At 38.3% G+C, this 27,141-nt stretch overlaps 4 protein-coding genes across 5 annotated transcripts; all 4 read right to left on the bottom strand.

The window, feature by feature from the left end:
• Window positions 1-8,583: 8,583 nt before the first annotated feature.
• Window positions 8,584-24,452, bottom strand: LOC126792908 (uncharacterized). Of its 2 annotated transcripts, XM_050519421.1 has the most exons (9): window positions 12,136-12,275; window positions 11,934-12,062; window positions 11,721-11,837; window positions 11,507-11,635; window positions 11,086-11,262; window positions 10,325-10,465; window positions 9,914-10,096; window positions 9,718-9,789; window positions 8,584-8,883 (listed from the first exon to the last, which is right to left on the bottom strand). In XM_050519421.1, the coding sequence occupies exons 1-9, from the start codon at window positions 12,256-12,258 to the stop codon at window positions 8,719-8,721; spliced, it is 1,236 nt and encodes a 411-aa protein (XP_050375378.1). In that variant the 5' UTR covers window positions 12,259-12,275; the 3' UTR covers window positions 8,584-8,718. The 2 variants fall into 2 exon arrangements, 1 of the variants encoding a protein (XP_050375378.1); XR_007671967.1 differs by lacking the exons at window positions 9,914-10,096; window positions 10,325-10,465; window positions 11,086-11,262; ... (2 more) ...; window positions 11,934-12,062; window positions 12,136-12,275 and adding exons at window positions 23,346-23,501; window positions 23,730-24,452 and having other exon boundaries at window positions 8,806-8,883.
• On the bottom strand, window positions 14,240-17,455 carry LOC126792907 (multicopper oxidase LPR2-like). The gene is made up of 3 exons (XM_050519420.1): window positions 17,065-17,455; window positions 14,863-16,320; window positions 14,240-14,540 (listed from the first exon to the last, which is right to left on the bottom strand). Exons 1-3 carry the CDS (start codon window positions 17,278-17,280, stop codon window positions 14,487-14,489), a joined length of 1,728 nt encoding a protein of 575 aa, XP_050375377.1. The 5' UTR covers window positions 17,281-17,455; the 3' UTR covers window positions 14,240-14,486.
• LOC126792471 (uncharacterized) lies at window positions 18,188-24,530 on the bottom strand. Its single transcript, XM_050518886.1, has 4 exons — window positions 24,460-24,530; window positions 20,119-20,154; window positions 19,068-19,280; window positions 18,188-18,632 (listed from the first exon to the last, which is right to left on the bottom strand). The coding sequence occupies exons 1-4, from the start codon at window positions 24,528-24,530 to the stop codon at window positions 18,626-18,628; spliced, it is 327 nt and encodes a 108-aa protein (XP_050374843.1). The 3' UTR covers window positions 18,188-18,625.
• Window positions 24,531-24,666: 136 nt separating this feature from the next.
• On the bottom strand, window positions 24,667-25,631 carry LOC126792910 (uncharacterized). The gene is made up of 4 exons (XM_050519423.1): window positions 25,481-25,631; window positions 25,277-25,403; window positions 25,101-25,190; window positions 24,667-25,015 (listed from the first exon to the last, which is right to left on the bottom strand). Exons 2-4 carry the CDS (start codon window positions 25,385-25,387, stop codon window positions 24,743-24,745), a joined length of 474 nt encoding a protein of 157 aa, XP_050375380.1. The 5' UTR covers window positions 25,388-25,403; window positions 25,481-25,631; the 3' UTR covers window positions 24,667-24,742.
• Between the last annotated feature and the right edge of the window lie 1,510 nt (window positions 25,632-27,141).

Raw genomic sequence — 27,141 nt, 5'->3', positions numbered from 1 at the left:
CAATGAGCGAGAATGGATTGGGTTTAGATTTGAGGTGAGGAAACGGAGGTTTATATGATTGGCTGGGTTGGTAGGTGTACGTTCAAAGTTAGCCGGAAAAGAGAAGGTTGACTTCATAAGGACTAGTTGGACCGGTGGTTCGCCAATTCGTCAGTGTGCGTGCATGATGGGTCAGTTAGCAGTGGGCACTGTCCTAGGGTTTGACATTTTTATGCGAAGAGAAGGTAGACATGATTAAATTCAGCCTTTGATTATTTCCTTGGTTAACAGAACTACAGAAAGTCTGAAAGTCATGAATTCCAATTACTAGACTGATGAATTTTACAGACTGAAAAACTGAATACAGAATCTAGCCGAGGTAAATAAAATTTCAAGAATAATTAAACAACTATCAGCAGTTCAGCACCATGAGTTTGGAGGCTTATACGTACGTATACATATAACTATATATGAAGAAAACCTCAATTTCTCACGTCTTCTACATATATAATGAGCAGAGAACTGGATTGATAAATTAAGAAACTATGAAGATATCTCAATTTCTCAACCATGCATCCATCTTTCTCAGTACAAACTTGTCGTACGTACGCTATCATATATCTATATTGGCCCGTAAAATGAGCAGGACCGGCCCTAAGATATAAAGACTCACATACTACCTGACTCATTTCTTTTTCAGCCCTAGGTGTAAAATGAATAGGGCATGGCTGACCCTATTAAAATATGTGAAGCCCGGCCCACCTTTTGAGCGAATAAAGTTTGGGCTTAAAAACCCCACTCACGTCTCGGCCTACATTTGATTTGTGATTTTTAAATAATAAAAAATTTTAACTTTCATTTGAAAAAGTTTGATTGAGATATGAGTAGAACTCATGAACTCCTTATAATAAAAACACATTTGCCAATTGAATCAACAAAATTTGCTAGGTATATCAATCACTCATAAATTAATATTAAAATTTGACATCGAGAATGAGTTAGGCTACCGGGCCGGGCTGACCCTATAATATACATTATGGGTAAGGCTTTGGGTTGGCTCAGGGCTTGAAAAGTGTTGCACATACCCTATCAATTCCAAAACGAGCCGAGTATAGCCCACCCATTAGTTTGGTCCGAGCCAGCCCATGATCTAATTTTTTTTGGCTAAATTTGGGTATGCTCGTCAGCCCTGAGCTTAATTTATAGGCATATATCTATATAACCAGTCGTATGTACATGTGATTTACATCACATAATTATTAATTCGATTAGGAATACTGTTAGTAACCTTTATTACAAAAAAAAGAGTATTAAGCACATTTATATGTGGCTCAATGTGGGTGTTGATGGTGTGGCCAACCCCTAAAATCTCACAAATTCGATGCAAATGTGGCTTGTTAATTATAATAGCCACATTTGCATGGAATTTGTGAGATTTTGGGGGTTGGCCACACTACTAACACCCACACTTGAACCACATATAAATGTGCTTAATACTCAAATTTTTTGTAGTGCTTCTTAAAAATAATTGGAAGACATTATTTAGTTGCATGCAGAATACGTACAATCCTACAGAGATCGATTAACCAACAACCTTGTTCCCAAAGAAAATAATGTATACATTTTTTTGGTATATATATATATATATATATATGAGTAGAGATGGCAAGAAACAATGAAATCGTTCGTACAGTTGGCAATAGACGAAACGAGGTAGAGTGGTAGACCTCCATCATATATAGGGACAATCACATGTATAACGGCGGTTAAGTTGAGTATTAGATGGGCGTCTCTCTCTCTCTCTCTCATCGGGTCGAAACTCGAAAGTCGTGAAACATAGTGAATTAGGACTTAATTATAGCATTTAATTTGACTTTTCTAATAGGTAATGAAGCTCAAGAGCTGTAGACCATATTAACATAATTTCTAGATGTAATAGGTTATGCTTGAAAATGTAAAAACTCTAGTTACTCGACTCTAAATTAGTCGTAACTAAATACCGCATTCTCTAATTAGTAACTAATTGTTTTAAGGTTGTGAATTTAACTTGGATTTTTATAGTATGATCCCTCACACATATATATATATATATTAATCCAATAATTAAGTCCAACTGTAGTTATATTTGAATGGTTGCATTTGCGTGCACCATCACTACCCCAACCGTAAGAAGCATATATGCACCTGCCAGTCTAAGGGTGCTGTACGTTGCACGCAGATGCTACGTACCATTCCGTTTTTGTTCACTACCTTCTCACAGCTAGTCTGAACTTGTATTCTTCTATGGATAAGGATACAGGATCAATATTGTAAATTTGTGATCTCACATAGGTCCACTGCTTTCCGTAATTATGTCCATACTTGATACTCCGTAGTAGTTATCGACTCTCAACTCAACTTAATTATATTGTGATCGATGTGACGCTTCGAGCGGCCGGTTTTCTGGTATTGGGCAAAAGCCAAGTATAGAGTGAACCCCATCGAGACTTCTAATCGTTGTTTTGAGTGGCTTCTATGTATGCTCAGAGACTTATGTTTATCCTTTCAAGTAACAGATATATGCCACGACAGATAGAATAGAAAGATAACTAGGTCAGCCGCTACCCCGATATATAGATGCCCTATTACACTGTGCATGTACGTACTCTTTCAAGTTTTAAACTTCGATCCCGGCCGGCCACTATATATTGTTGATCGAGTAAGAGGACATCGTCGATCTGTATATAGTTCTGTATTTCATCCCTCAAAATGTTGTTTAATTTTTTCTGTGCCATGCGTACGTATAGGATATCACTACAACAAAATAAAGCAAATGTCACATTTTTTTTGTGAAGTGTGACGACAAGATGTCACATTTGACATTAAATGTGGTTTTTCTTCTGTATATTGAAAAAAGCTACATTTAATGTCAAATGTGACATCTAGCTACACATTTATTTGCTCCATTTTTTATATTTATATATAGATAAAAAAAATTAAAAAAAGGTTTTCTTTGCTGTTACTGAAATTGGCATTCGTTCATTCGATGATAGTTATTGTTGGAGAGTAGAGATCTCACATCTAAGAAGTGACAAAGAAAATAAAACTTATAAGTGAGTGGACAATAACCAATTGTACCGAGGCCTTTTGTGATTAAAACCCAACACCTGTGAGGTGGCTAAGTTGGGACAATATCGGTACAGTTGGTTGGTTCACGGGCCACGCTTGTCGCTGTTTAACATGGTATCAGAGCGGGTCCCTCTCCAGTCGCGCTTCCAATCTTTCGTGTGCCCGAATTGGGTGCCACTTTGTCATGTCATCAGAGGATTTCCGATTGGATGACCACTAAGTGTCGTTGGTTACTGGACCTTAGTTTCTTTCATCCCAGTATGTGGGATGTTAATTTGTCACGTGCAGACCTAAAAATTAGGTTGCACATGAGGGGACGTGTTGGAGAGGAGAGATCCTATATCTAAGAAGTGACAAAGAAAATAAAGCTTATAAGTGGGTGGATAATAACCAATTGTACCGAGGTCTTTTGTGATTAAAACTCAACACCTATGAGGTGGTTAAGTTGGGACAATATCGGTACAATTGGTTGGTTCACGGGCCACGCTTGTCGCTGTTTAACAGTTATTAGTTATTACATATAGATAGGAAAACGTATTAATGAAACAGCGAGGTTTAGGTACGGTGTATTAGTTAATTAATGTGCTTCATTTTCTTATCAGCTGTAAGAAATATGAAGGTGATTGTCCTCGATCTCCTGTTGAAAGCTCTAAAGGATGACAGCCCAGACCACCATACAAGCTGAGGATTGTCCTTTCTACGACATGCATACCATTATGAATTTATGATATATCCAGCTCCTACTGTTACAACACATGATATATGGATCCGGATCCTCTCCCGACTTTCCTGACCTGTAACAAGATGGCGACACGTGTATATTTATCTAAGGGTCTTGAACTCAATTATGGCCAAGTCTCTCTCTCTCTCTCTCGCGCAAACACACAACGCAACCCTCTCTCAACCAGCAAGATCAAGAATGTCGTTTCCGTTGTGGCCGGAGTATTTGAGAGGCAAGGGATTGAGATTGAGAATTTGAGTGTATTGGATCTTGAGCGAAACAGAGAGGTGGTCTTGTGGTATTTATCAAGTTCAATTCTTGAAACTAGTGGCTTGCAAAACTCATTCTGCCGTTTTTAAACCTTCCTTCAGAGGACATCAGACAAGATTTTTTAGATTGTTTCACTAAATTTATTTGGCTTTATTCCTCTTTTTATGGGCTCTTTCGTCATCCCCAAATTTGGGATCTGAATATTAGGATGATGTATATTTTCACGGGTGGTGGTGAAGAATTGGAAGCTTGTGGTGTGGTCTTATTCAATTATATGAGAATTAAGTTATGTTGGAGCATGGCCGATCTGAGAGTGAAAAAGAAATTGGGAGAATTGGTGATGATGATGATGTGAGAGAAAAAGAAGCTGGATATCAGTTTGTGCAATTCAGTATATTTGTTTTCTCGAGTTTGAATCAACATGAAATTAAAACTTGATTGCTCGAAAGCTTTCTGCGCATAGGCTTGAGTAGTTGTGTTCTAAGCAAGGAGAAGAAGGATGAATTGAGAGATATGATGAAACAAAATAGAAAAAGACAATCAAGTTATTTTTGACCATTGGATTCAATATTTCTACGTGTCTCCATCTTGTTATAGGTCAGGAAGGTCAGGTGAAAACCTTGCTTAGGAGAAGATCCATGTCCATGATATATAGCTAGTCGATATAGGGTTTTCCATGTACAGATCGAGAAGTCAATAGCCTAATACCGTCACATGCATTAGCTTCTATATATCCATGAAGACACAATGATAGCATTGCCTAACCACGTGTACGTTGCTCCCGAATTTATAAGGGATGTTATTTGAAACGATTTATATATCATTGCTCCCGAATTTTTATTTTTTATAGAAGTTAATTTTATCATTCTACATAAATTTGTAATATTGGCTATTGATTGGATGAATTAAAGGCTGCCGGATATCATTGGGTGTAAATATATTGAGTTACCCAGCTTGAATCTTCAATTGATATAGTTGTACATCACCAGTCGAGTGAATTTGGCTTGAGCAGGTACGTACGTAGCCTCCTGCTATGGAGCTGCATGTTTATATATTTACCTTACGCACGAGTTGCTGGAGGTTGCACGAGTTAGATACTTGGATCGATATCAAAGGTGTCTCAGCTTCCACATGCATGTAGCTATACTCCATCTGTTTGTCATATGCATCCGATCGCGAGCACCCACCATCATATATGTCATGTATGTTCAACAATCGAGCTAACCAGTTGTAGGCTTCCTCGTTCAGTTTAGTACGTTTGTACTCTCGATCGGCTATATACAAATGTAGAAACAGCGTGTGCCGACAATCAACAGATAATATATTGCATTTACTATTACGATGGAAGAAGAAACTTATTAAGCTGGAAGCTGGAATTGCCTGCGTACTTTACTATAACAGAGAGAAAGAGAGAGAGAGAGAGAGAGGTCTGACATAATTCCGAATTAGTATTATAGCATGGGATCGGAGATCGGGTTAGCCTAGAGAGAGGGCATATGTAGCACTTTCCCGGCCAGCTCTATGACCTGCGCGCTTGGACTTCTTGATGAACAAGCATGTGCCTCTCGTGCAGGAATTGTCCGTAGAATTTCAACAGAAAGAAAGATGGTTAAGGCTGACCAGTTATTATGTTCAGGAAAATTGAGATGATACAGCACTACAGCAGTTTGCATGCATATAATAAGCGAAAATTCTTCCTCGTTGGAATCTTATGACAATTTCTTTTGTTCGATCTTATAAGAGACAGAAGGACAGAGATCGAAGCCTCCCTCCCATTAAATACATTAACCTGCAGAGATGGAACAGGATAGATTTTTTTACAATCTGGATATACTTAACCTTCTTTTACGTCAAGGAAAAGTTAAGGAAAAAAAATCACCTGAGTTTTTTTTTTTTTACATAATTCTGAAGTGTAGCTATCTATGCAATGCTGGTGCATATATATTCAAAATTCAGAACAGGAAACTTATAAAACTACTTGTTTGACCTTACCATTTCAATGGACGTCCAGAATTTCCAGAAGCCAATCAAGTCCTTGTGTTATATATTTATAAATGTACGTGGAGCAATGAGAAGCTGTAACTCTTATACTTGTCCTGGCATTATTGCATGATTTGCGTCTTGGTGAAGCATCAATCCCACCTGTTCTTGAAGGAAGGTGAATGTCTCATGTCTGGACGAAACTATAATATAATGTTGCTTGCAGATCAACCCCTACGAAACAAAGATAATATTTAGTGTCAGTTGCCTGTTGCCCATCTTATCTAAAGTCTGCCTCCCCAGTTCATCATTATTGATCATGCTTAATATACTATTAGAACTTCCCAGAAACCCATAATGATTTTACAATGATTAATTGGACCAAGTCACCCATAAGGCCATAATCAAGCATTTTCAACGTCTACTTTTCAACTTTACAAAAATAATCCATTACAGTTTACAGAAGTATATCACTATCAAGGCAAATCCAGAAACTGTATACCCTTTCTTGAAACATTGCAATGTAATTAAGATGAGTATTGTGTGGTTGTTAAGTAAAGATGAGTATTGTGTTTTTTGTTTTGAGGTTGATCATAATAAAGATACCTCATTTTCCTTAAGATCAGTCATTAATTTTCAACAGAACGGTTTCTTCTTACAGTATATGGAACTGTAAGGGAGTGGATTATGACTAATTTTCTGAAATGTCCAAATCTTATATATCCAAAACAAATTTAAAACAGTGTCACATCTTGATTCCATTACTCAGAAATATCTGTTCAAGTTTGGGCAGCTGCTGGAGTTGTACAAAAGTCCGCTAAGCCGCTATTCACAATTCACGTTACCCTTCTTATAATAATAACAGAACGCCAAATTAACAACGTTGGATTGGTTGGAATACATAGTGAAGTCACCAAATCAGCTCTTATATTTTGAAGAGCCTTGCAGAACAACCACCCTTTTATTGTCTTTCACGGACAAACTGCCAGTTGCCGTTGTTCTTATGGAAGCATAATTCTAACATGCATATTGTTCCTATGATCTCAGGGTTAATCTAGTATATATTAATGTATGTTATACATCTCACATCCAACGGTTGACAACGGATATTATTTTTCTGACCCTACTCATAAAACAATATCGACCGTCGAGTATATGAGATAAGGAGGAGACTATAGTAGAGGGGGCGTGTGTGTCTATATATCTATATATATATATATATATCTATATATAGTCATTCCACTAAGGGATCATTTTTTTGGTATTTTAAAGGGATAACTCATTCATCAACTTTTCGATTACATTTTCACATCTTGACCGTTCAACTTTTAGAGTCTAATGTGTAAATCACATCTATAAATTTTCAGCTAAATGATAATCATTAAGGTATCAAACTTGGTGAAAACAATGGACGCGTTAAATCTGTCAAACCGGAACCGTTCATGTTTATAAGTTTAAATTCAAGTTTTGAATGCCTTAAACACCTCCATTTTGGCTGAAATTTTACAGAGGTATTTATACATTAAACTATATAAGTTGAATGGTGGAGATGTGAAAATATAATCGAGAAGTTGATCAAGTGACTTATCTCTTTTTTAAACCCAAAAAGGGATCCCACACTAGAAGTCTGCACGGTATATATATATATATATATATATATATAAACGTTCTTGGGTATAGACGCCCGCACGGTGCGGATTTGCCGTTTCCAACGACGGCAGGCCGCAACGGCAAGGCAGACCACGACAGCCACACTACCCACCTCCTGGCGATCTCGTCTATGTTGACCGGAGCTCCATCAGCAACCCACAACAGCCGGAATCTGCAAAATTAAGTTTGTGGGCAGATTTCAGCGATTGACCCATTCCGGGCACCATGAGTCGCCGATGGAGCTCCGCCCGGTACAGACAGGACCGCCGGAAGGTGGGGAGTGTGACTGTCGTGGTCCGCCCCGCCGTTGCGGCCTGCCGTCGCCGAAAACGGCAAATTCGCACCGTGCGGAACTCCGCACCTGAGAATTCATGTATATATATATATATCTATGGTTGCATTTCAAGTTCATATCAGGATCACAGGTATGTTAGCTTCCTACTATCTCTGCTAGTCAAACAATAACGAACTCCAGCAGATGTATACATCTGACCCAAAAAAGTAACAAATTCGTAAATCAAAACATAAGACAATCATAAAAAATAATAATAATAAAAACTTAAGACCAGCATTGACATGTAGTTATACGTATCCATCAGGATATCAGATCAGAAAACAGAAGAAAGAACATCCAACAACTATGATTCGATTTAATACTGGTACTCTAGTAGCGCCTATCCACATCCAACGGTTCAAAGAAATTAAAAGAATATTCAATTGGCGAAAGGTCTGAACTCTTAAGTGGATTGAACAACTCACCAAGTTTTATCCAATCCACCTACTGGAAATGATCAACGACTTTACAAGATGAGTTGATGAGTTATATGAATCGATTAAAGGCAGCAGTTTGAATCTCTATACCAAATAGACAAGCACCAGAATGATCCCTCCTTTTCATTAATTTCTTGCAGGTGATCAAACCAGGACAGAATTCTTGTAACATGTTTCTCATTTAAATGAATAATGCTAGGTGAAAGTTAGTTGAGAAACTATTTCCTGAACTTTTTCGATCAATAGCCATTTGTTGAGGCACTTTGAACGGCATAACCATTAGTCAGGAAAAGACGAGTGTGTTGGAGGTTGCTAATTCTATCTCTTCGTAGAGACTGCGGATTGACTCCAGCCTTGTGAGCTGCAATAACACCAATGGCTTCCCAATAGTTTGAGACCTTGATCTGCAAAAAGCGTTCAACTTGATCAGATAACGAGTGCAAAGAATTGAAGTTATGTCATCTCCCTAGTAGGCATGTTAGCCACAACCGTATAAGACAATATACGGTGTCTAATTAACCAGAAACCAAGTGCCTAAGTGTCATTTTCTTAGTGCTTATGTTGACTGTTACTGTATAGAATAGTTGTTTATGTTGTACTAGGGCTCCGATAATTCTCTCTCAACCTCTACACTCATACACACAAAAATACCATTTTGGCATGAAACACATAAGAGCCACAGACTAAAGTTACATGAAGCACAACGCAAATTTTCAAATTCAGCTGTCTTTTTCTTCAATTGAACTTGCAGAAAAATAATATATATTCAGCCAATCAGCCTCATCACTTCAGAGTTCAGACCATCAACTTTAGAACAAATGTTCTGCATAACTCTATATTAAAAAAAAAAACAGAAAGCTTTTGAAACTGATATTTCATGAGTAATCACGGATCATCTATAGTTCACTAGCTAGAAGGATTAAGAAGATGGAAAATAGGCCTCCGCTCAATTGTGCAAAAGAAGCTGAAATAGGGTGGGATTCGAAAGCACTTGATTCATAGATAGGTTTAACAGTAGGGTAAGTTAATTAGGAGACCAGTAATTACAACAAACACGGGTACATATTCAAGGATAGGTCTTTGAGATATTTAGTAACTTAACAGAATGAGTTAATTTTACATGTAATGAAAGAGCCGAAGCAATCATTTCCCATCATTTAAGTTAGCTCCCAAGTCCAAAAAGCCAAAATGGGAGAAAATAAATCAGAGAAAGTAATGTTTAAATATTAGATACATACCGCTTCAATGCCAACTTTATCAGGTGTGTCATCGAGGACTGTTTCATTTTCCTCCACAGCAACTATGAGGGGCTGCACGAAAATGTTTATAAGTAAAAAGCAATAAGTATCCCATGTCATCTGCAATAAGCTGTTTTGATACTCGACCAGTGAATAGGGAGTGCGAGGATATCTTAAGACAACACAATACCTGTACCTTATTGGCTTTGGTTTGGGCAAAAGCAAGAGCACCAGGTCCTCCACAAGCATCTATAGGAAGGATGACACTATCAACATCACTTGCCACTATGCAACCATGCTCGGGCTCAGAGTTTTTGACCAAGTACTGTGGTGCAATACTAAGGCCAGCAAGCACACAAGGCAAGAAGGTGTATCCCAACTGTTTCACATAAAATGAGAGAATCATAATGGAAAACCCACTTGGCTTTGATGTCTATTAGTTGGCTATACATTCTTCCCAATATCATTGTGCCACAGAATACACACTTCATTTTTCATAGCTACTGATATCTCATAATATCATCTAAACTTAAAGCAGTGATTTCTCAGAATTAAGTGTTAACTCTCTTATACAAATAAATTTGTAGTTATGTAAAATTGTATTCACCTCCTCAGCAGCTGATTTTGGGCATAGATATGGGCACAAAGGTACAGGTAATAAAGCAGGAGCATGTGCACAAGGAATCTGGAATTCTTTCACTACAAGATGGCTTATAACTGCCTCAACTCCTGCCAATAGATCAATCCCCTGGATAGGAAGGAGGAATGAAATGTCAATTTAATAAAAATCAGCTATATGCATTGACGAAACCACACAACCCAAAACTTCCACTGGCAATCTTTAATATCACTTCAACAAGTAAACACTAGAAAGCAATTTTGAAGACAAAAGTTCTACACAAATGAATCTATGTAAATGTGATTTCCATGGAGAAAGAGAAATTGCTCAAGTATTGACATAAAAGGTTTATAACCTATGGTTATTGCATCACAAAATCGTGGACACATGCAGGTTTAGAACTAATCAGGATTATATATATACATATATATATACTGCTCAAATTTAAGTAAGAATTTTAAGCTGCTGCTGGTCATTGTGACAAGAATTAGCAGCATTAGCGACTTCTGTAAATTCAATGTTATAAAGAACACCAAGTATAACCCAAACTAATTTGGCAACTTTTTAACTGATCCATGCATATTCTAGCAACACACATGTACCGGAAAAGGAAACAGAAAAACTTCAATTTGATAGACCAGCAAAATGGCAAAAAAGGGAATTCAACTATTCACAAAAGTTCATTATAAAATGATATTCATGTGCCATTGGATGGTAATCAAGGTAGAAATTAACTGATCCATGCATACCATTCCTTGTCGATAATCATCAGTATCTTCAAAATCATCATCTGGGAAACGTCCAACAACTGCGACGGCATTAACTTGTGAGCGTTTGATCAAAGCCTGCACAGCCCTCAATAACGATTCAGGGTGCTTGATCCTCCCTGTTGATTGCCCACTCTTTGGATCAACCCACTTCTCTACCTGTGGAATTTGTTCCCTTCAATATCACATAGTCAATAAAGGAGGAAAGTTCAGAACTCCAATTCACGTAACCAAGTAGAACCACACTATATCAACACTCAAGACATTATATACTGACATAAAAACACAGGCTTGGCGGCATAGAAGAAAAATGAAACAAAGTAAACACCAGAACTTTGCAACTTAGACAACACACACTGTGATATAAACTGATGAATTTCAAAATAACTGCCAAAACCAATACCTGCAAAGGAGTGTCAGTTACAACATACTCCACCACAGGCAACCCAAGGGAAGCCCTGGCAGCATCAGCTACTTGCAAATGACGAACACGAAGCTCCTCTTCGATTCCGCAATCAAGAATCAGCCCTACCTGATCCACAATTCACTCCACATTACCAACCTACACAATATGCCATGATCAAATTCATAACCAGTAACAGTCAAAAATATCACACCTTGTTCTGGTGAACAGGCTTGAGAGCCCATAGGCCTTCGGCGAATCGGTCGAGAGCGTAGCCTTCGACGTACAAAGCATTCGGCATTGGCCAATAGAGCATTGCTGCATTCAGCACCTGTCCAATTTTCAACTCCAAATTTTTTATCACTAATTCTACTCAATGCAAACTTAATACAATGCTAAATTCACGGAATTGATAACGGAAACTTACATTGGGATGAGTGATGAGGCAATCGACGACGGACGAGAGAGCGCGCGCCACCGGCAAGGCGTCGCCGGCGTATCCACCAATGGCGGCTCCGACTCCGGTCGGGACTATCATCACGCTTGTGTAATCTCTCTTTGAAATTCATGCTAACGTCACTAATTTCATCATCAAATTGGTAAAAAACGAAGAGAGAGATGAGACTGACCTTGAAGGAGTGCTTGGAGTTGAAGCAAGAGACGCTTGTTTTGACGGACGGTGTGGATTTGAAGACGCTTCGGTGTTGGAAAGTAGGGAAAGAAGGGAGTGGGCGACTGAGAAGGGCCGTCATCTCCGGCCGGCGACGGAGCTCGGATGAAATGAAAGCTAGTTTATCAGTTTATCCCATTCCCGCTGCGACTGCTTAATGCTCTAGAATTTAACCATCTGATTAGACGGTTTAACCCTCCGATGTTATTTAAAACTACAATTTGCCACTATAAGAAAACATTGTTTTTTTTTTTGCTACGAAAACAAGAGCTTACGGGAATACTCCCTATAGTATCCAGTTCCAAAGAGGTCAAAGTTGATGATAATGTTTCCAAAGAGGTCAAAGTTAATGGCAGAACAAACATTATTAGGATACGAAGAATCCCAACAAATAAGAGTAGACAGATTTTGGCCCTAACAAGCTAAGACATTGACAACAAAATTAGCTTCGCGGAAGACTTGAGTAAATTTGATGTCTTCAAATTCCTTCGCAAGATGATTGATATTTTCAAGGATCGGACTAAGCCACCAAAGTGGGGTGCCATAATTGGTAACACAATGGATGATGACCTTCGAGTCTCATTCCACGAGGATTTTAGGAATGTTTACCTCGCCGGCCTTAACAAGACCATCTCTAAGAGTAGTGGCTTTAACAATGGGAACATTCACTTTACCAATACTCCTACACTTGCAATAATAGGCATCATTGTTATCTCGAAGCACAAAACCTGTAGCAGCATTGGAACTTTGCTGGATGACAAAGCCATCAAAATTTAGCTTGACAACGCCATCAGGAGGGGAGGTTCCATTTGATCGACTCAGAGATGCTAGAAATTCTACCCGTGTTGTGGTGGGTTGCGTTAGCTAAGGAGGCATTGTTGTAGTAAGCAGCAGTAGCCACAACAGTTTGGGGAGATAAAGTCTCATTCCTGAACACAAGATTGTTTCTTCTATGCCAAATTTGTCAACACAAGGTCAAAGCTTTTGCAAGCTTCCCAACATCATAAGCACCATTAGCAAAGAGATCATACATCTTTTGAGAAAAATCATCCGCATTAATTAAGTTGTGCAACAAGCTAAATTCCAAGACTGAATGGAAGAGGACATATACATAAAAGATGAGTCACATTTTCTTCATCCAAATTACAAAGGGGATAAAGATTGTTGGGAACAATACCGAAACGGTGCAATCTATCCCTTGTCTTCAACCAGTTCCACGTCGTTGAGCCGTCAACTGGTTGGTTAGCTAGGTTAATTGGCCTCCATTTACATGAACGGCAATGAGAAATTTCTTATACATGATGGCACCTTTTTTGGAGACCCTCTCGATGTGTAGTTATGTACGTTAAGCAATTGGCTGAATATGTGCATTATAGATTAAAAACGCACTTTTAAAATCTTTTTCTTAAATACACATCCATCTATTTCATAAAATGATGTTGTTCGTATATAGCGGTCAAATTTTATGTATATTGATTGACACCAAAATCTTTATTATAATATCTTAATGTACCATATAACATCGTACAACATCCTTAGTTCTTTGGGTTACATATTCAAATGCTAGGTGCTTGTTTCTATACCATTTGATGATATATATGTACTCAATATTTGCAGTTTGATATTGCCTTGGACATGAAGGAAATTAAACAGGGGGAAGACACTTTAGGGAGACGAGATGGCATTGTTCTTGTTTGATGTCTATGTAGCAGATGCTGCCGGGGAATGTTTTGAAGACCTTACTAGATCAATTTTTGACCAGACAACTTCAAAACATCTGGAACTGGCCGGTTCATGAATATATAAGACCGTATCGACATGACAGACTAAAAGTAATGAACTAGTGAGCTTTTCTTGTCGATGCCTGACTGGCAACGTTTGAGCTGTTCCATTCGAAAACCATATAATGCTTACTTTACGACTAGTTAGCCTCTATGAATCACATACAGATAGGATGGTCACTGAAATGTTGCATGCTCAAAAGTTTAGCTAGCTTCTGCTAGTTACCTTTTTCGAACGAATAAACATGCAAGTTATACGATCACATCTTTGCCAGCTAGAGAACTGAGTTTTATTGCAAACTATTTGGACAACCTAGTAATAAGCATACGTTTTGTAATGACAAAAGCACCAATATTAACTTGGATCGCCAGTTCCTGATCATTTGAATAATCAGCATAACAATGAAGAACGTACTAGTCACAACTAAGCAAAAGAAAATAATCCAAAACAACAAAATACTGTGCAGAATATGACCGATGTATTAATCACCTATATATAATTCAACTGTGTACAATTCTGAATTCTCCATCACCGGATTATCTTCAATGGCCTCATCATCGCATTGTCTTCATGATCTAAGATCTGCACAATTAGTTCAAAACAACAATTTAACGACTGATCATTGCTACAACCTACGAATCAAAAGAAGCATATCAGTTAGAGAATCAAACAAACAAACCAATCCAAGTTTGTGTTTGTCAAATCTGGACAGTGTCTCAGACACTCACCAGGCTACCAGACAACTTGTACAAGCTTTATCCAGCTTCTCGTGTGTGTGTGTGTGTATATATACCCGTGAACCCAAAAAATGAAGATCATGATGTATCGAATTCTACCATACTCCCCAATTAAACATTATAGAATCGTCGAAAAGAAACTATCATATTTATCGGTGTTTACTTACATGGCAATGGTAGACATAACCAGGTTCAGCAGTCGGGTCGAATTCATAGGATGCATTCGAATGTATGTAAGCAAATCTTAAAAGAATCTTTGTCACAGCACCAGGTCTCATCTTGAAGACGTTCTTCCACCCTTTCTCATAAGCTGGCACCTCCGTCTTGTTGCCGCGTGCATACTTGCTTATTCCGCAGTTGAGAGCATCGTTTTTCTTAGTCATGCAATCTCTGAATTCCTCCACGTTCACCAAGTCGGTCTGATCCAATACAACGAACAACCCAAGGTGAACGTGCAGCGGGTGGTTGTCCTCCGTCAGATTGATCACGTTCCAAATCTCCGTCGTCCCCTCTTTCGGAGTCTCAGTCGCCGGAGCATCGTAGGGTTTAGCATTCAGGTACAGATGCGTCGGCTCATCAATGTCGCTAGCGTACTCGTACATGGCAATGTATCGTGTCTGCAAAGCACTGGATATATCAGGAGCAGGGTAGTGGATTAGCTTCGCCGGAACACGTGACGTGTCAACCTCCTTCTTGCGACGAATTGAAAACTTCATGACCTTGCTGTTGGCTTCGTTGACGGGGTCGCCGTCGGGGTAAGGATACGCTGCGTCGTTGGCTAGGATAGCATTGTTTGTCTTCGCCTCGGAAAAGTCGACTATCACGTCGGTGATCTCAGATGGCCCCAGTAAAATTTCTCTGCTGGCAACTGGTTTTTCAATGTAAGCTGAGTCGGCTCCTACGTGGATGAATCTCAGCCCGTTGGTGAAGAAGAATTTGAAGAATCTTGCATTGCTGGCGTTGATTATTCGGAACCTGTATTTACGACGTCGTACAGTCAATTTTGGCCATGCCTTTCCATTAACAATGATAGCGTCACCAAAATACTCTGGTTGCCATTGTGGGTGTATGGAGGGGTTGTTTCCTTTGGAATTCATGTATATGGAACCATCGCTGTTGAATGCACGATCAAAAATCACTAATGTGCGATCAAATTTGCCTTGGGGAAGTCCGAGTGGAGCCTCGACATCCGGATGACGGATGATGTAGGCTCCAACTAAGCCAGCTAGGAGATTAACTCTAGTCAACCCCATCGCATGATCATGGTACCATAAATTGCCGGGGTGTTGCTGATTGTAATAGTGATACGTTTTCTTCGACCAAGTTTCGCCACGTTCTCTAAAGTCCGCGGTGAACCAGGCATTTGAATTTCCGTCACTCGCGGGTTCACCAATGGCGCCGTGTAGGTGCACCACAGTAGGAATGCCCTTCTTGGTGGAAGGTGCAGCTGTCGGAATGGTGGGATCCCAAGGAAGGATGTGATTGGTCGAATGGATATTATTTTGCCACTCAATGGATGTGGAAATGCCATGGAGGGCCTCAATTGTTGGACCAGGGACAGTTGCTGCGCGCTTGCTTTTACCGTAGGCGTACACCGTCGATTCTGGTATGTCTCTATGGAATTTCTGCAAAAGGGAATTAAGGGGTTTAATCATGTAATTAACAATGCCAACGATGCACAGTCAATTCCCTAATGGAATTAAATGGGTCATGAGAAAGAACACGGTCAGCAACTTAATTATTCAGGTCATCTCGACCTCGACTCATGGATTTCTCTGTACGAATGGTATAGAATTTTTCTTTACATTCTATAACATTCATGTATAGGATATCATTTTATACCTTTTTTTTCCTACGAGATTTTACAATAGTTGTGTCTAATCTACGGCTTTGGCTCCATCTCTCCTTCTCTTCGTTATTGAATGACTGATGTTGTAAGAGTAAAGGTATAGCATCTTGTTTAAAAATAATAAACAGGGTTACAGCTCACTGACCTATATTTAGTTTTAATTTATTGGTTAAAACTTAAAACTATCATGGAAAAGTATCAAAATAAGTTAAAACAATTGAGTTAGTGTGATTTTGAACTACATTCTGGTAGTATATGAAGGTTAGATTGAATTAGCTAGTTGGATGAATTAGCAGAGAGGCATATCATGATTGATAGCCTCTGAAGCTCAGTCTGGCTTTATAAGTCTCCTAGATGTTATCTAAGGCAAACAAAGTAGAAAAACCAAAATCATAGAAGAACCAAAAGATTTATGTTTGTATATATGAAAAGTCGAAAGGAATTAAACCGATAATAATAATTTAGGATTTTAGGTGAGAAAAAGAAATTAAAGATGGAGAGTGATTCTGGTTTTGCTTACCCATTTCTTCTTGTACATGCCAACCTTGAATGACCTGGGTTTTGGAACACCATTGACAACCTCAAAGCCTTGGATTCTGGGCATGTCAGGTAGCTCATCCACGAACATCTGCAACCTGGTCAGATTTACAAGCTGCTCTTCTGCCCGTGAAGAATCCATAAACACCCCTAAAACCAGAAGAGCCGAAAACACCAGAATTTTCTGCATATTAACCATCTATGGTTGCATGCAGAGAGAGAGAGAGAGAGAGAAGGCTAGAGGAAAAAAGAAAGAAAGCTAGAAAGAGAGTGAGATATGAGTAACAGGTGAAGACTCATGGTCTTTATAGTTGAAAATTGATAAAAAGGATTTAAGGATATTTAGCGAATGCTTGAGGGGGCATTCTCTTTGTAGGGTCGGAGTCTTGTCCAGAAAACCAGAAGAGTGGTTTTCTGTCCAAATATGACCTGGTTTAATTTGTCTGATGAAGAAGGCAAGATACCCATTCAAAAATCAAATTTAATTTTTAGTGGATTTCTTGTAATCCTAAAATTATTGAGAAATATGATCGGTGTTCACTATGCGGAAGAGAATCCATTAAAGCTAGCCTCCTTTTCAGCTGGGCTTAGATGATTCCGAAACTCCGAAATTGCCTGCGAGGACATATTACATTACGCATGCATGTATATCACTATCCATCGTTTTCAATTTCACATTAGAGCATGTTTCTATTATTTCTATATATTACTGAAAAACAATGATTATGAGACTGAGATTTGCAAAATCTGCTAGCTTACCTTAATCTTCCCTTTTTTCGTTTGTCCAAATCAAAAATTGACTCTCGAATCATTTTGAGGATCCCATCATTTAAGCATTTTTTTTCATTTATGAATACCAATACCTAATTTGCGTTGGATCAAGGCCTAAATGTAATGACTGTGTCATGTTTGAGAGTGTGGTCATCACAGCTATTTGGTTGTTGGATGCTCGAATTCTTGTGTCGCCCATATATTTCGAGTGTGGTAAGCTGAGTAGCCACGCGAGTTTAAGGGTAACTTTACTTCAATTGTCCACAATGGCCACTCAAATCAATTTTGTTAAAATGTTTCGATCAAATTTCCTTAAACGTCAATCCTACATTTAATTACTTTCTACAATTTCCAAAAACACAAAGAATAACACATGATCTAATAGACTAATTGAACATATATGAAGACGCATGCATTATAGCAAGTCTATTCAAATGGTGCTTGGTCTCCCCGATCGTAATTGTGCTAGCTGCATAGCATGATAGTGATTCGTAAAGTGTGAGGGAGAGACTATGCCACATATATGTTACGATAAAAATCAAGGAATAATGATCCGGGCAAAATCACCAAAGTCAGTCTTCCCATTAATTCTTCACATCATTATCAGATAATCGATCTAAAGCTAACCTCTAGCTTATGTCCACGGATCGAGCTCAGAATCGGTCCACACTCCAGAGAAAGCTACGCAGGTGGAGAGCCATCGATATCACATCCTTGTGTGGTACTCTACCACTAGGATGATTTGCTTGATATTTTGCTTGTATTGTGCATAATTAGCACCTAATAAGGGGAATAAGGAAGATATTAATTTGACAAATCAAGAATTAGATCTTAGACTACACTATATATGGGATACCTGCTAAATTGTCTAGTGAATGCATCTGCAGTTACAAACTTCAATCATCTCAACAACTTAGGGTGAGTTTGCCCCACCGTGATTAATTTAAAAACAACTTTAGCTATGCGGTTGGAATAATCAGTTACAGCTGTGTTGTGAGAATCATTGTCAAACTTGTGTTAAAGTGTTTAGTGAATTTTGGTATAAAAATGTGGTGAGTTTAGATACAAAAAAAAAACCAAAGAAGCCCAAGAAATTGAACCACTGGCTTCAACAAAAGCAGAGAGGGTCTAAATATGTTAGGTAGACTGTGGGGGAATGCTAGCCACTGCGCCTGCAAATCTGAATGGGAAAGACTTAAAATCCAAGAGAGATACCAGATGCGTATGAGAGGCACAATCAGAGAGGATGAAATTTGAACTTCGTCAATAGCCATTTGTTGAGGCACCTTGAACGGCATAACCATTAGTCGGCAGAAGACAAGTGTGTTGGATATTGCTAATTCTATCTCTTTGTAGAGACTGCGGATTGACTCCAGCCTTGTGAGCTGCAATAACACCAATGGCTTCCCAATAGTTTCAGACCTTGATCTGCAGAAAGCATTCAACTTGATCAGAAAACAAGTGCAATGAATTGAAGTTATGTCATCTTCCTAGTAGGTATGCTGGTCATAACCGTATAAGACAATTATATACGGTGTCTAGGTTCTAATTAACCAGAAACCATGTGCCCAAGTGTCATTTTCTTAGTGCTTATGTTGACTATTACTGCATAGAATAGTTGTTCGTGGTGTACTAGGGCTCCGATAACTCTCTCTCAACCTCTACACTCATACACAAAAAAATATCATTATGGCATGAAACACAAGAACCACAGATGAAAGTTACATGAAACACGACACAATGTTTCATAAATTCAGCTGTCTTTTTCTTCAATTGATACTTGCAGAAAAATAATATATATTCAGACTCATCACTTCAGACCATGAACATTAGAACAAATGTTCTGCATAAATAAATATATAAATATATATATATTACAAAAAAAAAACAGAAAGCTATTGAAACAGATATTTCGTGAGTAATCATGGATCATCTATAGTTCACTAGCTAGAATGATTAAGAAGATGGAAAATAGGCTTCCACTATATTTGCAATAGAGGCTGAAATAGGGAGGGATTTGAAAGCCCTAGATTGATGCACAGGTTTAACCGTAGGGTAAGTTAATTAAGAGACCAGTAATTACAACAGACAAGGGTACCTCTTCAAGGAGGTGTTAGAGATATTTAGTAACTAAAACAAAATGAGTACATTTTAAATGTAAAGAGCCACGGCAATTATTTTCCATCATTTACGTTAGCTCCCAAGTCCCAAATGCCAAAAGGGAAAAAAAAATAAAAGAAGTAACATTTAGATATTGGATACATACTGCTTCAATGCCAACTTTATCAGGTGTGTAACGACCCTAAAATTTCGAGCTTCAAAACTCAAAATCTTAAAATCGTTAAACACAAAAAATAATCTCAATGAATCGAAATCATTTTAATGTCGCAGCGGATCACATCTGAGTTTAAATATAACTCAGTCAAGCCGATTATTACAAACCCAAATGATAATTCAACATATAACAAATGGAATTGTATAATCCTCACAACAACCTCACAAATAAAATCACACCAAATCTCACACACAATCCACGCTGGAACCTCACCACGACTGGATGCGATCGACTTCGAGTCTTCGGAGTCGTCACTCAATCACCACTACTCAACACCTGCGGAAGTATCCCCTACACCATTGAAATTGGTGCACCGGGATTGCAACACAAACCCAGTAAGCTTTACAGCTCGTATGAGTAAAATATTAAAATAACTCTCGTCTCATAAAATACACAACTCCACATCAACACAGTATAATGAAAATCATGAGAAAACGAGCAACCCATCTGGTTACTCTAATACTTTCACAAAATGGTAACTAATGAGCGCTGGTACACATCTGTTACCCCTCACTTAGTATACCGCTGATGTTGGGTAACCACCCGCCACCCAACATCCAAAACAAGCTGAGTACCCATGAGCAGATAACCACCCGTTACCTCCCATGCAGTACTATGGCAGACAGACTAGAGCTCTAACTGTATCGTAACTTTCGCCCGGCCAAAGGCTAGGTTCCGACTTGCCGAACATGTACAATAATCTCACATCATATTGTACCACACATCACGTCCGAAGACAAATCACAATATTTCACATTCTTCGTGATAAAATCATGTACAATAATCACACATCATATTGTACGTTTTAAAACTTTCACGATATATCCACAATAAAATCATAACAGTATATTATATAGCAAACTATATATATTCGTATGTATTTACCATTTATACAATATATACATAGTCCACTATATCCTATACATGTCATATTTCATAAACACCTGAAAAATTACGTACGATAATCTCACATCATATCGTACCATTAAAATCACACATGCACAATTTTTCTGTCACCGAAATGACTATTTTTAATGAATTAATAACAGTATGTAATTTAATGAACTATATATATATGTACTTATTACCATTATACTGTATATATGTAGTCCACTAAATTATATACATGTTGTAATTCATTTAATAAACACACTTGCAAAAATGTTGAATCACCACGAGGGTAGATTCGTAATTCAGTGAGATTTTACTCACCTTATAGACTCGAGCGTAAATCCACAATTCCCGATGATAATTCCTTTCCTTGATTTAACGATCACCTTGAAAAGACAAGAAAGGAATTTAGGATCGTTTCGTAAACCTTTGAATGCCGAAACAGTAATAATCGATTACTGTTCAGCAATTTTCGGTTTTACGAAGTTATTGTTCACTGTTCACTATTCACGGTTACTGTACAATACTCAATTAATACGTATTTCTGTACGTATAAGTACTATATACGTATTTCTGTACGTATAAGTACTATATACGTATTTCTGTATGTATAAATAATATATATACGTATTTCTGTACGTATAATTATTATGTACGTATTTCTGTACGTATAAATATTAAATACGTATTTCTGTACGTATAATTATTATGTACGTATTTCTGTACGTATAAATATTAAATACGTATTTCTGTACGTATAAATAATAATACGTAATTCTGTACGTATAAATATTAATACGTATTTCTGTACGTATAAATATTAATACGTATTTCTGTACGTATAAATATTTAATACGTATTTCTGTACGTATAAATATTAATACGTATTTCTGTACGTATACGTACGATTTAAATGTAAATACAAATTCAGTAAATAAAATTTACTAAATTACCCTTTTACAAAATTACTTTTTACATTTACTGAAAGTAATTTATATTTACATTTACCGAAGGTAAAATTTTATTACATTTACCGTAGTAAATAAAAATTACATTTACATTTACCGTATACAGTAAATTACCAAAACACCCCTTCAGTCAAAACTAATTACACCGCCTCACACGGCGGCGCGTGTGGCACACGCGCCACCTCCGGCCGGCCGCGCGTGGGGCCCACGCGCCGAGGCTAACCACGGCGCGTATCACGCCACCGCCGCCTCCAAAACCACCCTCTTCCTTCCCTTCTCCTTCCCCTCGGCGTCACGCCGCCCCTAGCCTACCCACGCCCTCACACGCGCCGCTTAAAGCGGCGGTGTCCCCCTCCTCCTTCCTCCATCCCCGATCTGCAACAAATCCTTCTAATCCAACACAAACACACCAAACAACCAAACAATCGACTAAATCAACTCACCCTTACCTAATCCACGCCTTGGAGTCATCGGTGATCGTCGGAGGGATGCATGCCAGCGGCGATGAAATCTGCAGACCTCGGGTTGGAGCTGAGGCACTCACGCCGGCGCGGGGAGGTGTGGCGAGCTCGAGGGTAGCTGTGGCTGTCCCTGCGACGACGCCGAGCCAGGCGGTGCGCGTCACGGCGGTCCAGAGAAGGAGGATCGAAGAGAGAATCTCGATTGAGGAAGAGGAAGAAGTTTCGGGGTGAGAGGGAGAGAGGGAGAGAGAGAGAGAGAGAGTGCGGCGAAATGAAGAGAGAGAGAAGTGAGATGAGGGTTTCTGATTAAGGAAACCCTAATCCTATAATTACCTATTTATACTAGTTTCCAAATCGGAAACTAACTTCCGACGTTAATAACTTTTACCTCCGACGTCCGATTCGAACGCGTCACATATCCACGAACTCGTATCGACGAGCTCTACAACTTCCGTGAAGAAAGTTTTCACAACCGAGCGACGAAATAAAAGTCGATAAAATCGTTCGGAAACGTAACGTTTTTCTTAATAAACGTTCCGAAAACGTTTCCGTTTTTCGTTTCAAAACATCGCAAACAATAAGTTTCATTTTATTTGAAATTCCAAAACTTAATAGAATTCAAAACAATTCACATATTGTTTTAAAATCTAGGGTTATTACAAGGTGTGTCATCGAGGACTGTTTCATTTTCCTCCACAGCAACTATGAGGGGTTGCAAGAACATAGTTAAAAGTAAAAAGGAATAAGTATCTCATGCCATCTGCAATAAGCTGTTTTGATATTTGACCAGTGCATAGGGAGTGCAAGGGTATTCTAAAGATCAACAAAATACCTGTACCTTATTGGCTTTGCTTTGTGCAAAAGTAAGAGCACCAGGTCCTCCACAAGCATCTATAGGAAGGATGACACTATCAACATCATTGCAAGTATGCAACAATGCACGGACTCAGAGTTTTTGACCAAGTATTGTGGTGCATAAAAATGTGTATCCCAACTGTTGCACATAAAAAGAGAGAGAATTATAATGGAAAATCCATGGGCTTTGATGTCTATTACTTGGCTACACATACAACCTGAAATCATTGTGCCACAGAACACAAACTTCATTTTTCAAAGCTATTGAAATCTTATACATCTTTTCTACTTTTTGCAGTGATTTCTAAGAATTGAGTGTTACCTCTATCATGGAAATCAGTTTCAAGTTAAATAAACTTGTACTAACCTCCTCAGAAGCTGATTTGGGCATAGAGATGGGCACAAAGGTACAGGTAATAAAGCAGGAGCATGTGCTCAAGGAATCTAGAATTCTTTCACTACTAGATGGCTTATCACTGCCTCAACTCCTGCCAATAGATCAATCTACTGGAAAGGAAGGAGGAATCAAATGACGAAACCACACAACCCAAAACTTCCACCGGCAATCTTTAATATCACTTCAACAAGTAAACACTAGATTACAATTTTGAAGATAAAAGTTCTGCACAAATGAATCTATGTAGATGTGATTTCTGTGGAGAACGGGAAACTGCTCAAGTATTGACTTAAAAGGTTTATAACCTATGATTATTGCATCAAAAAATCGTGGACACATGCAGTTTAGAACTAATCAGGATTAACTTGAAAAAATATATATACATACTGCTCAAATTTAAGTAAGAATTTTAAACTGCTGCTGGTCATTGTGACAAGAATTAGCAGCATTAGCAACTTCTGTAAATTCAATGTTATAAAGAACACCAAGTATTACCCAAACTAATTTGGCAACATTTAACTGATCCATGCATATTCTAGCAACACACATGTACCGGAAAAGGAAACAGAAAAACTTCAATTTGATAGACCAGCAAAATGGCAAAAAACGGAATTCAACTATTCACAAAAGTTCATTATAAAATGATATTCATGTGCCATTGGATGGTAATCAAGGTAGAAATTAACTGATCCATGCATACCATTCCTTGTCGATAATCATCAGTATCTTCAAAATCATCATCTGGGAAACGTCCAACAACTGCGACGGCATTAACTTGTGAGCGTTTGATCAAAGCCTGCACAGCCCTCAATAACGATTCAGGGTGCTTGATCCTCCCTGTTGATTGCCCACTCTTTGGATCAACCCACTTCTCTCCCTGTGTAATTTGTTCCCTTCAATATCACGTAGTCAATAAAGGAGGAAAGTTCAGAACTCCAATTCACGTAACCAAGTAGAACCACACTATATCAACACTCAAGACACTATATACTGACATAAAAACACAGGCTTGGCGGCATAGAAGAAAAATGAAACAAAGCAAACACCAGAACTTTGCAACTTAGACAACACACACTGTGATATAAACTGATGAGTTTTGATAACAAGATAACTGCCAAAACCAATACCTGCAAAGGAGTGTCAGTTACAACATACTCCACCACAGGCAACCCAAGGGAAGCCCTGGCAGCATCAGCTACTTGCAAATGACGAACACGAAGCTCCTCTTCGATTCCGCAATCAAGAATCAGCCCTACCTGATCCACAATTCACTCCACATTACCAACCTACACAATATGCCATGATCAAATTCATAACCAGTAACAGTCAAAAATATCACACCTTGTTCTGGTAAACAGGCTTGAGAGCCCATAGGCCTTCGACATACAAAGCATGCAGCATTGGCCAATAAAGCATTGCTGCATTCAGCACCTGTCCAATTTTCAACTCCAAATTTGTTATCACTAATTCAAACTGAATACTATGCGAAATTCACGGAACTGATAACGGAAACTTACATTAGGACGAGTGATGAGGCAATCGACGACGGAGGATAGAGCGCGCGCCACCGGAAAGGCGTCGCCGGCGTATCCACCAATGGCGTCTCCGACTCCAGTCGGGACTATCATTACGCTTGTGCAGTCTCTGAGAAATTGATGCTAACGTCACTATCTTCATCATCAAATTGGTAAAAAAAACGAAGAGAGAGAGATGAGACTGACCTTGAAGGAGTGTTTGGAGTTGGAGCAAGAGACGCTTGTTTTCACGGACGGTCTGGAATTGAAAATGCGTCGGTGTTGGAAAGTAGGGAAGGAAGGGAGTGGACGGTTGAGAAGGACCGTCATCTCCGGCCGGCGACGGAGCTCGGATGAAATGAAAGCTAGTTTATCAGTTTATCGGCATTCCCGCCGCGACTGCTTTATGCTCTAGAAATCATTTGATTAGACGGTTTAGCCCTCCGATGTTTTCTAAAACTATAATTTGCCACTGTAAGCAAACTAACCCAGCTGTGAACTGCTTGGTTATCTAGGTCAACTGGCCTCCATTTATATGAACGGCGATGAGAAGCTCCTTGTACATGATGGCACCTTCTTTAGAGAACCTCTCGTGTAGGTATGTACGTTAATCAACTGATTGAATATGTGCAACAACATAAATTAAATTTAAGTGTACTTTTGAAATTTCATTCTTAAATACATATTGAGCTATTTCCTAAAATAATGTTGTTCGTATATAGCGGTTAAATTTGTTGTATAGTTATTGACACCGAAATCTTATAACATCAACATCCTTAAATTTGCTGTATCATTTGATGATATGTACTTGATATTTGCAGTTTGATATTGCCTTGGATATGAAGGAACTTAAACACACAACTTTAGGAGACGAGATGGCATGTTCTTGTTTAATGTCTACGTAGCAGATGTTGTAGGGCAATGTTTTGAAGGCCTTACTCAAATTTGTTTACCAAACTACTTCAAAACATCAGGAACTGGCCGGTTCATGAGAATATAAGACCGTATCGACATGACACTCTTAATGTACTGAACTAGTTAGTGAGCTTTTCTTGTTGATGCTTGACCGGTAACGTCTGAGCTTTTCCTTTTGAAAACCTAACTATAAGTTGCATGCTTAAAATTTAGCTAACTTCTGCTTTTGGAATGAATAAACTTGCAAATTATGATAACATGGCTATCATGATCAAAGACTAAAAAATTGAAATCATCGTCGATTTTTCCGCGATAATTTCATTTTTTTGTAGAGATATATCTCTCACATATCATAACAATTTCGATCGATATTTTGGATATATCCGCGATATAGTCACTCCTTCCGCCACATGTCGGCACCAGAAAATAAAACTCAGATATGCATTTGAAGGGAATCGAACCCTGGTCATCCCTTTGCAAGCAAAGATGTGTAGCCAACTCCACCAAGTAAAGTTATTATTTTATATGGCTATTTTGAATACATATTTCATTCTATGTTTAAAAAAATCAAATAAAACCTAACTTGTTATTGAGGGGAATCGAACCATGTTCAGCTCATTAGAAAATGAATCACTTAGCCGACTCTACTAAGTCAATTTGTGTTATATTTTGACGCTTTATAATATATATTTTATGTGTAATATATATTGTATATACTCAAATAGATGATGAAGACGGTGAAAATTTTGTACTGCATAGATCCTCTATGTGGTTATAAATCACTCATGTAATTTCATGTTTAATGTATCATATATATATATATATAAGGCGTGATGACTTAGTCTCCCTATGGGTTCCTAGCCATTAAAAAGAATTAAAGTAAATTTTTAATAATTCTCGACAATTATTTCAACTTAAATTACTACAACTCACTATAGACTAAAAATTATATA

Source organism: Argentina anserina, chromosome 4 (genome assembly GCF_933775445.1).
Source record: "Argentina anserina chromosome 4, drPotAnse1.1, whole genome shotgun sequence".
Lineage (NCBI taxonomy): Eukaryota > Viridiplantae > Streptophyta > Magnoliopsida > Rosales > Rosaceae > Argentina > Argentina anserina.
Note: the sequence above shows the minus strand (reverse complement) of the source record. Positions and strands in the feature narration are given on the sequence as shown.

Bases quoted from the DNA above. Each gene is read 5' to 3' on its own strand.
- LOC126792471 (XM_050518886.1), bottom strand. From the start codon at position 24,530: ATGCCGTCGCAGTTGTTGGACGTTTCCCAGATGATGATTTTGAAGATA. The intron at 20,155-24,459 runs GTATGCATGGAT...TCGAAATTTTAG, and splicing joins ATGATTATCGACAAGGAATG to GGTCGTTACACACCTGATAA. The intron at 19,281-20,118 runs GTATGTATCCAA...TGCTTTCTGCAG, and splicing joins ATAAAGTTGGCATTGAAGCA to ATCAAGGTCTGAAACTATTG.
- LOC126792907 (XM_050519420.1), bottom strand. From the start codon at position 17,280: ATGGTTAATATGCAGAAAATTCTGGTGTTTTCGGCTCTTCTGGTTTTA. The intron at 16,321-17,064 runs GTAAGCAAAACC...TCCCTTTTGCAG, and splicing joins GCATGTACAAGAAGAAATGG to AAATTCCATAGAGACATACC. The intron at 14,541-14,862 runs GTAAGTAAACAC...CTAATTGTGCAG, and splicing joins GTTATGTCTACCATTGCCAT to ATCTTAGATCATGAAGACAA.
- LOC126792910 (XM_050519423.1), bottom strand. From the start codon at position 25,387: ATGATAGTCCCGACTGGAGTCGGAGACGCCATTGGTGGATACGCCGGC. The intron at 25,191-25,276 runs GTAAGTTTCCGT...AAAATTGGACAG, and splicing joins GCCTCATCACTCGTCCTAAT to GTGCTGAATGCAGCAATGCT. The intron at 25,016-25,100 runs GTGTGATATTTT...ATTGTGGATCAG, and splicing joins AGCCTGTTTACCAGAACAAG to GTAGGGCTGATTCTTGATTG.
- LOC126792908 (XM_050519421.1), bottom strand. From the start codon at position 12,258: ATGACGGCCCTTCTCAGTCGCCCACTCCCTTCTTTCCCTACTTTCCAA. The intron at 12,063-12,135 runs GTCAGTCTCATC...TGAATTTCAAAG, and splicing joins ACTCCAAGCACTCCTTCAAG to AGAGATTACACAAGCGTGAT. The intron at 11,263-11,506 runs GTATTGGTTTTG...CAAATTCCACAG, and splicing joins TAACTGACACTCCTTTGCAG to GTAGAGAAGTGGGTTGATCC.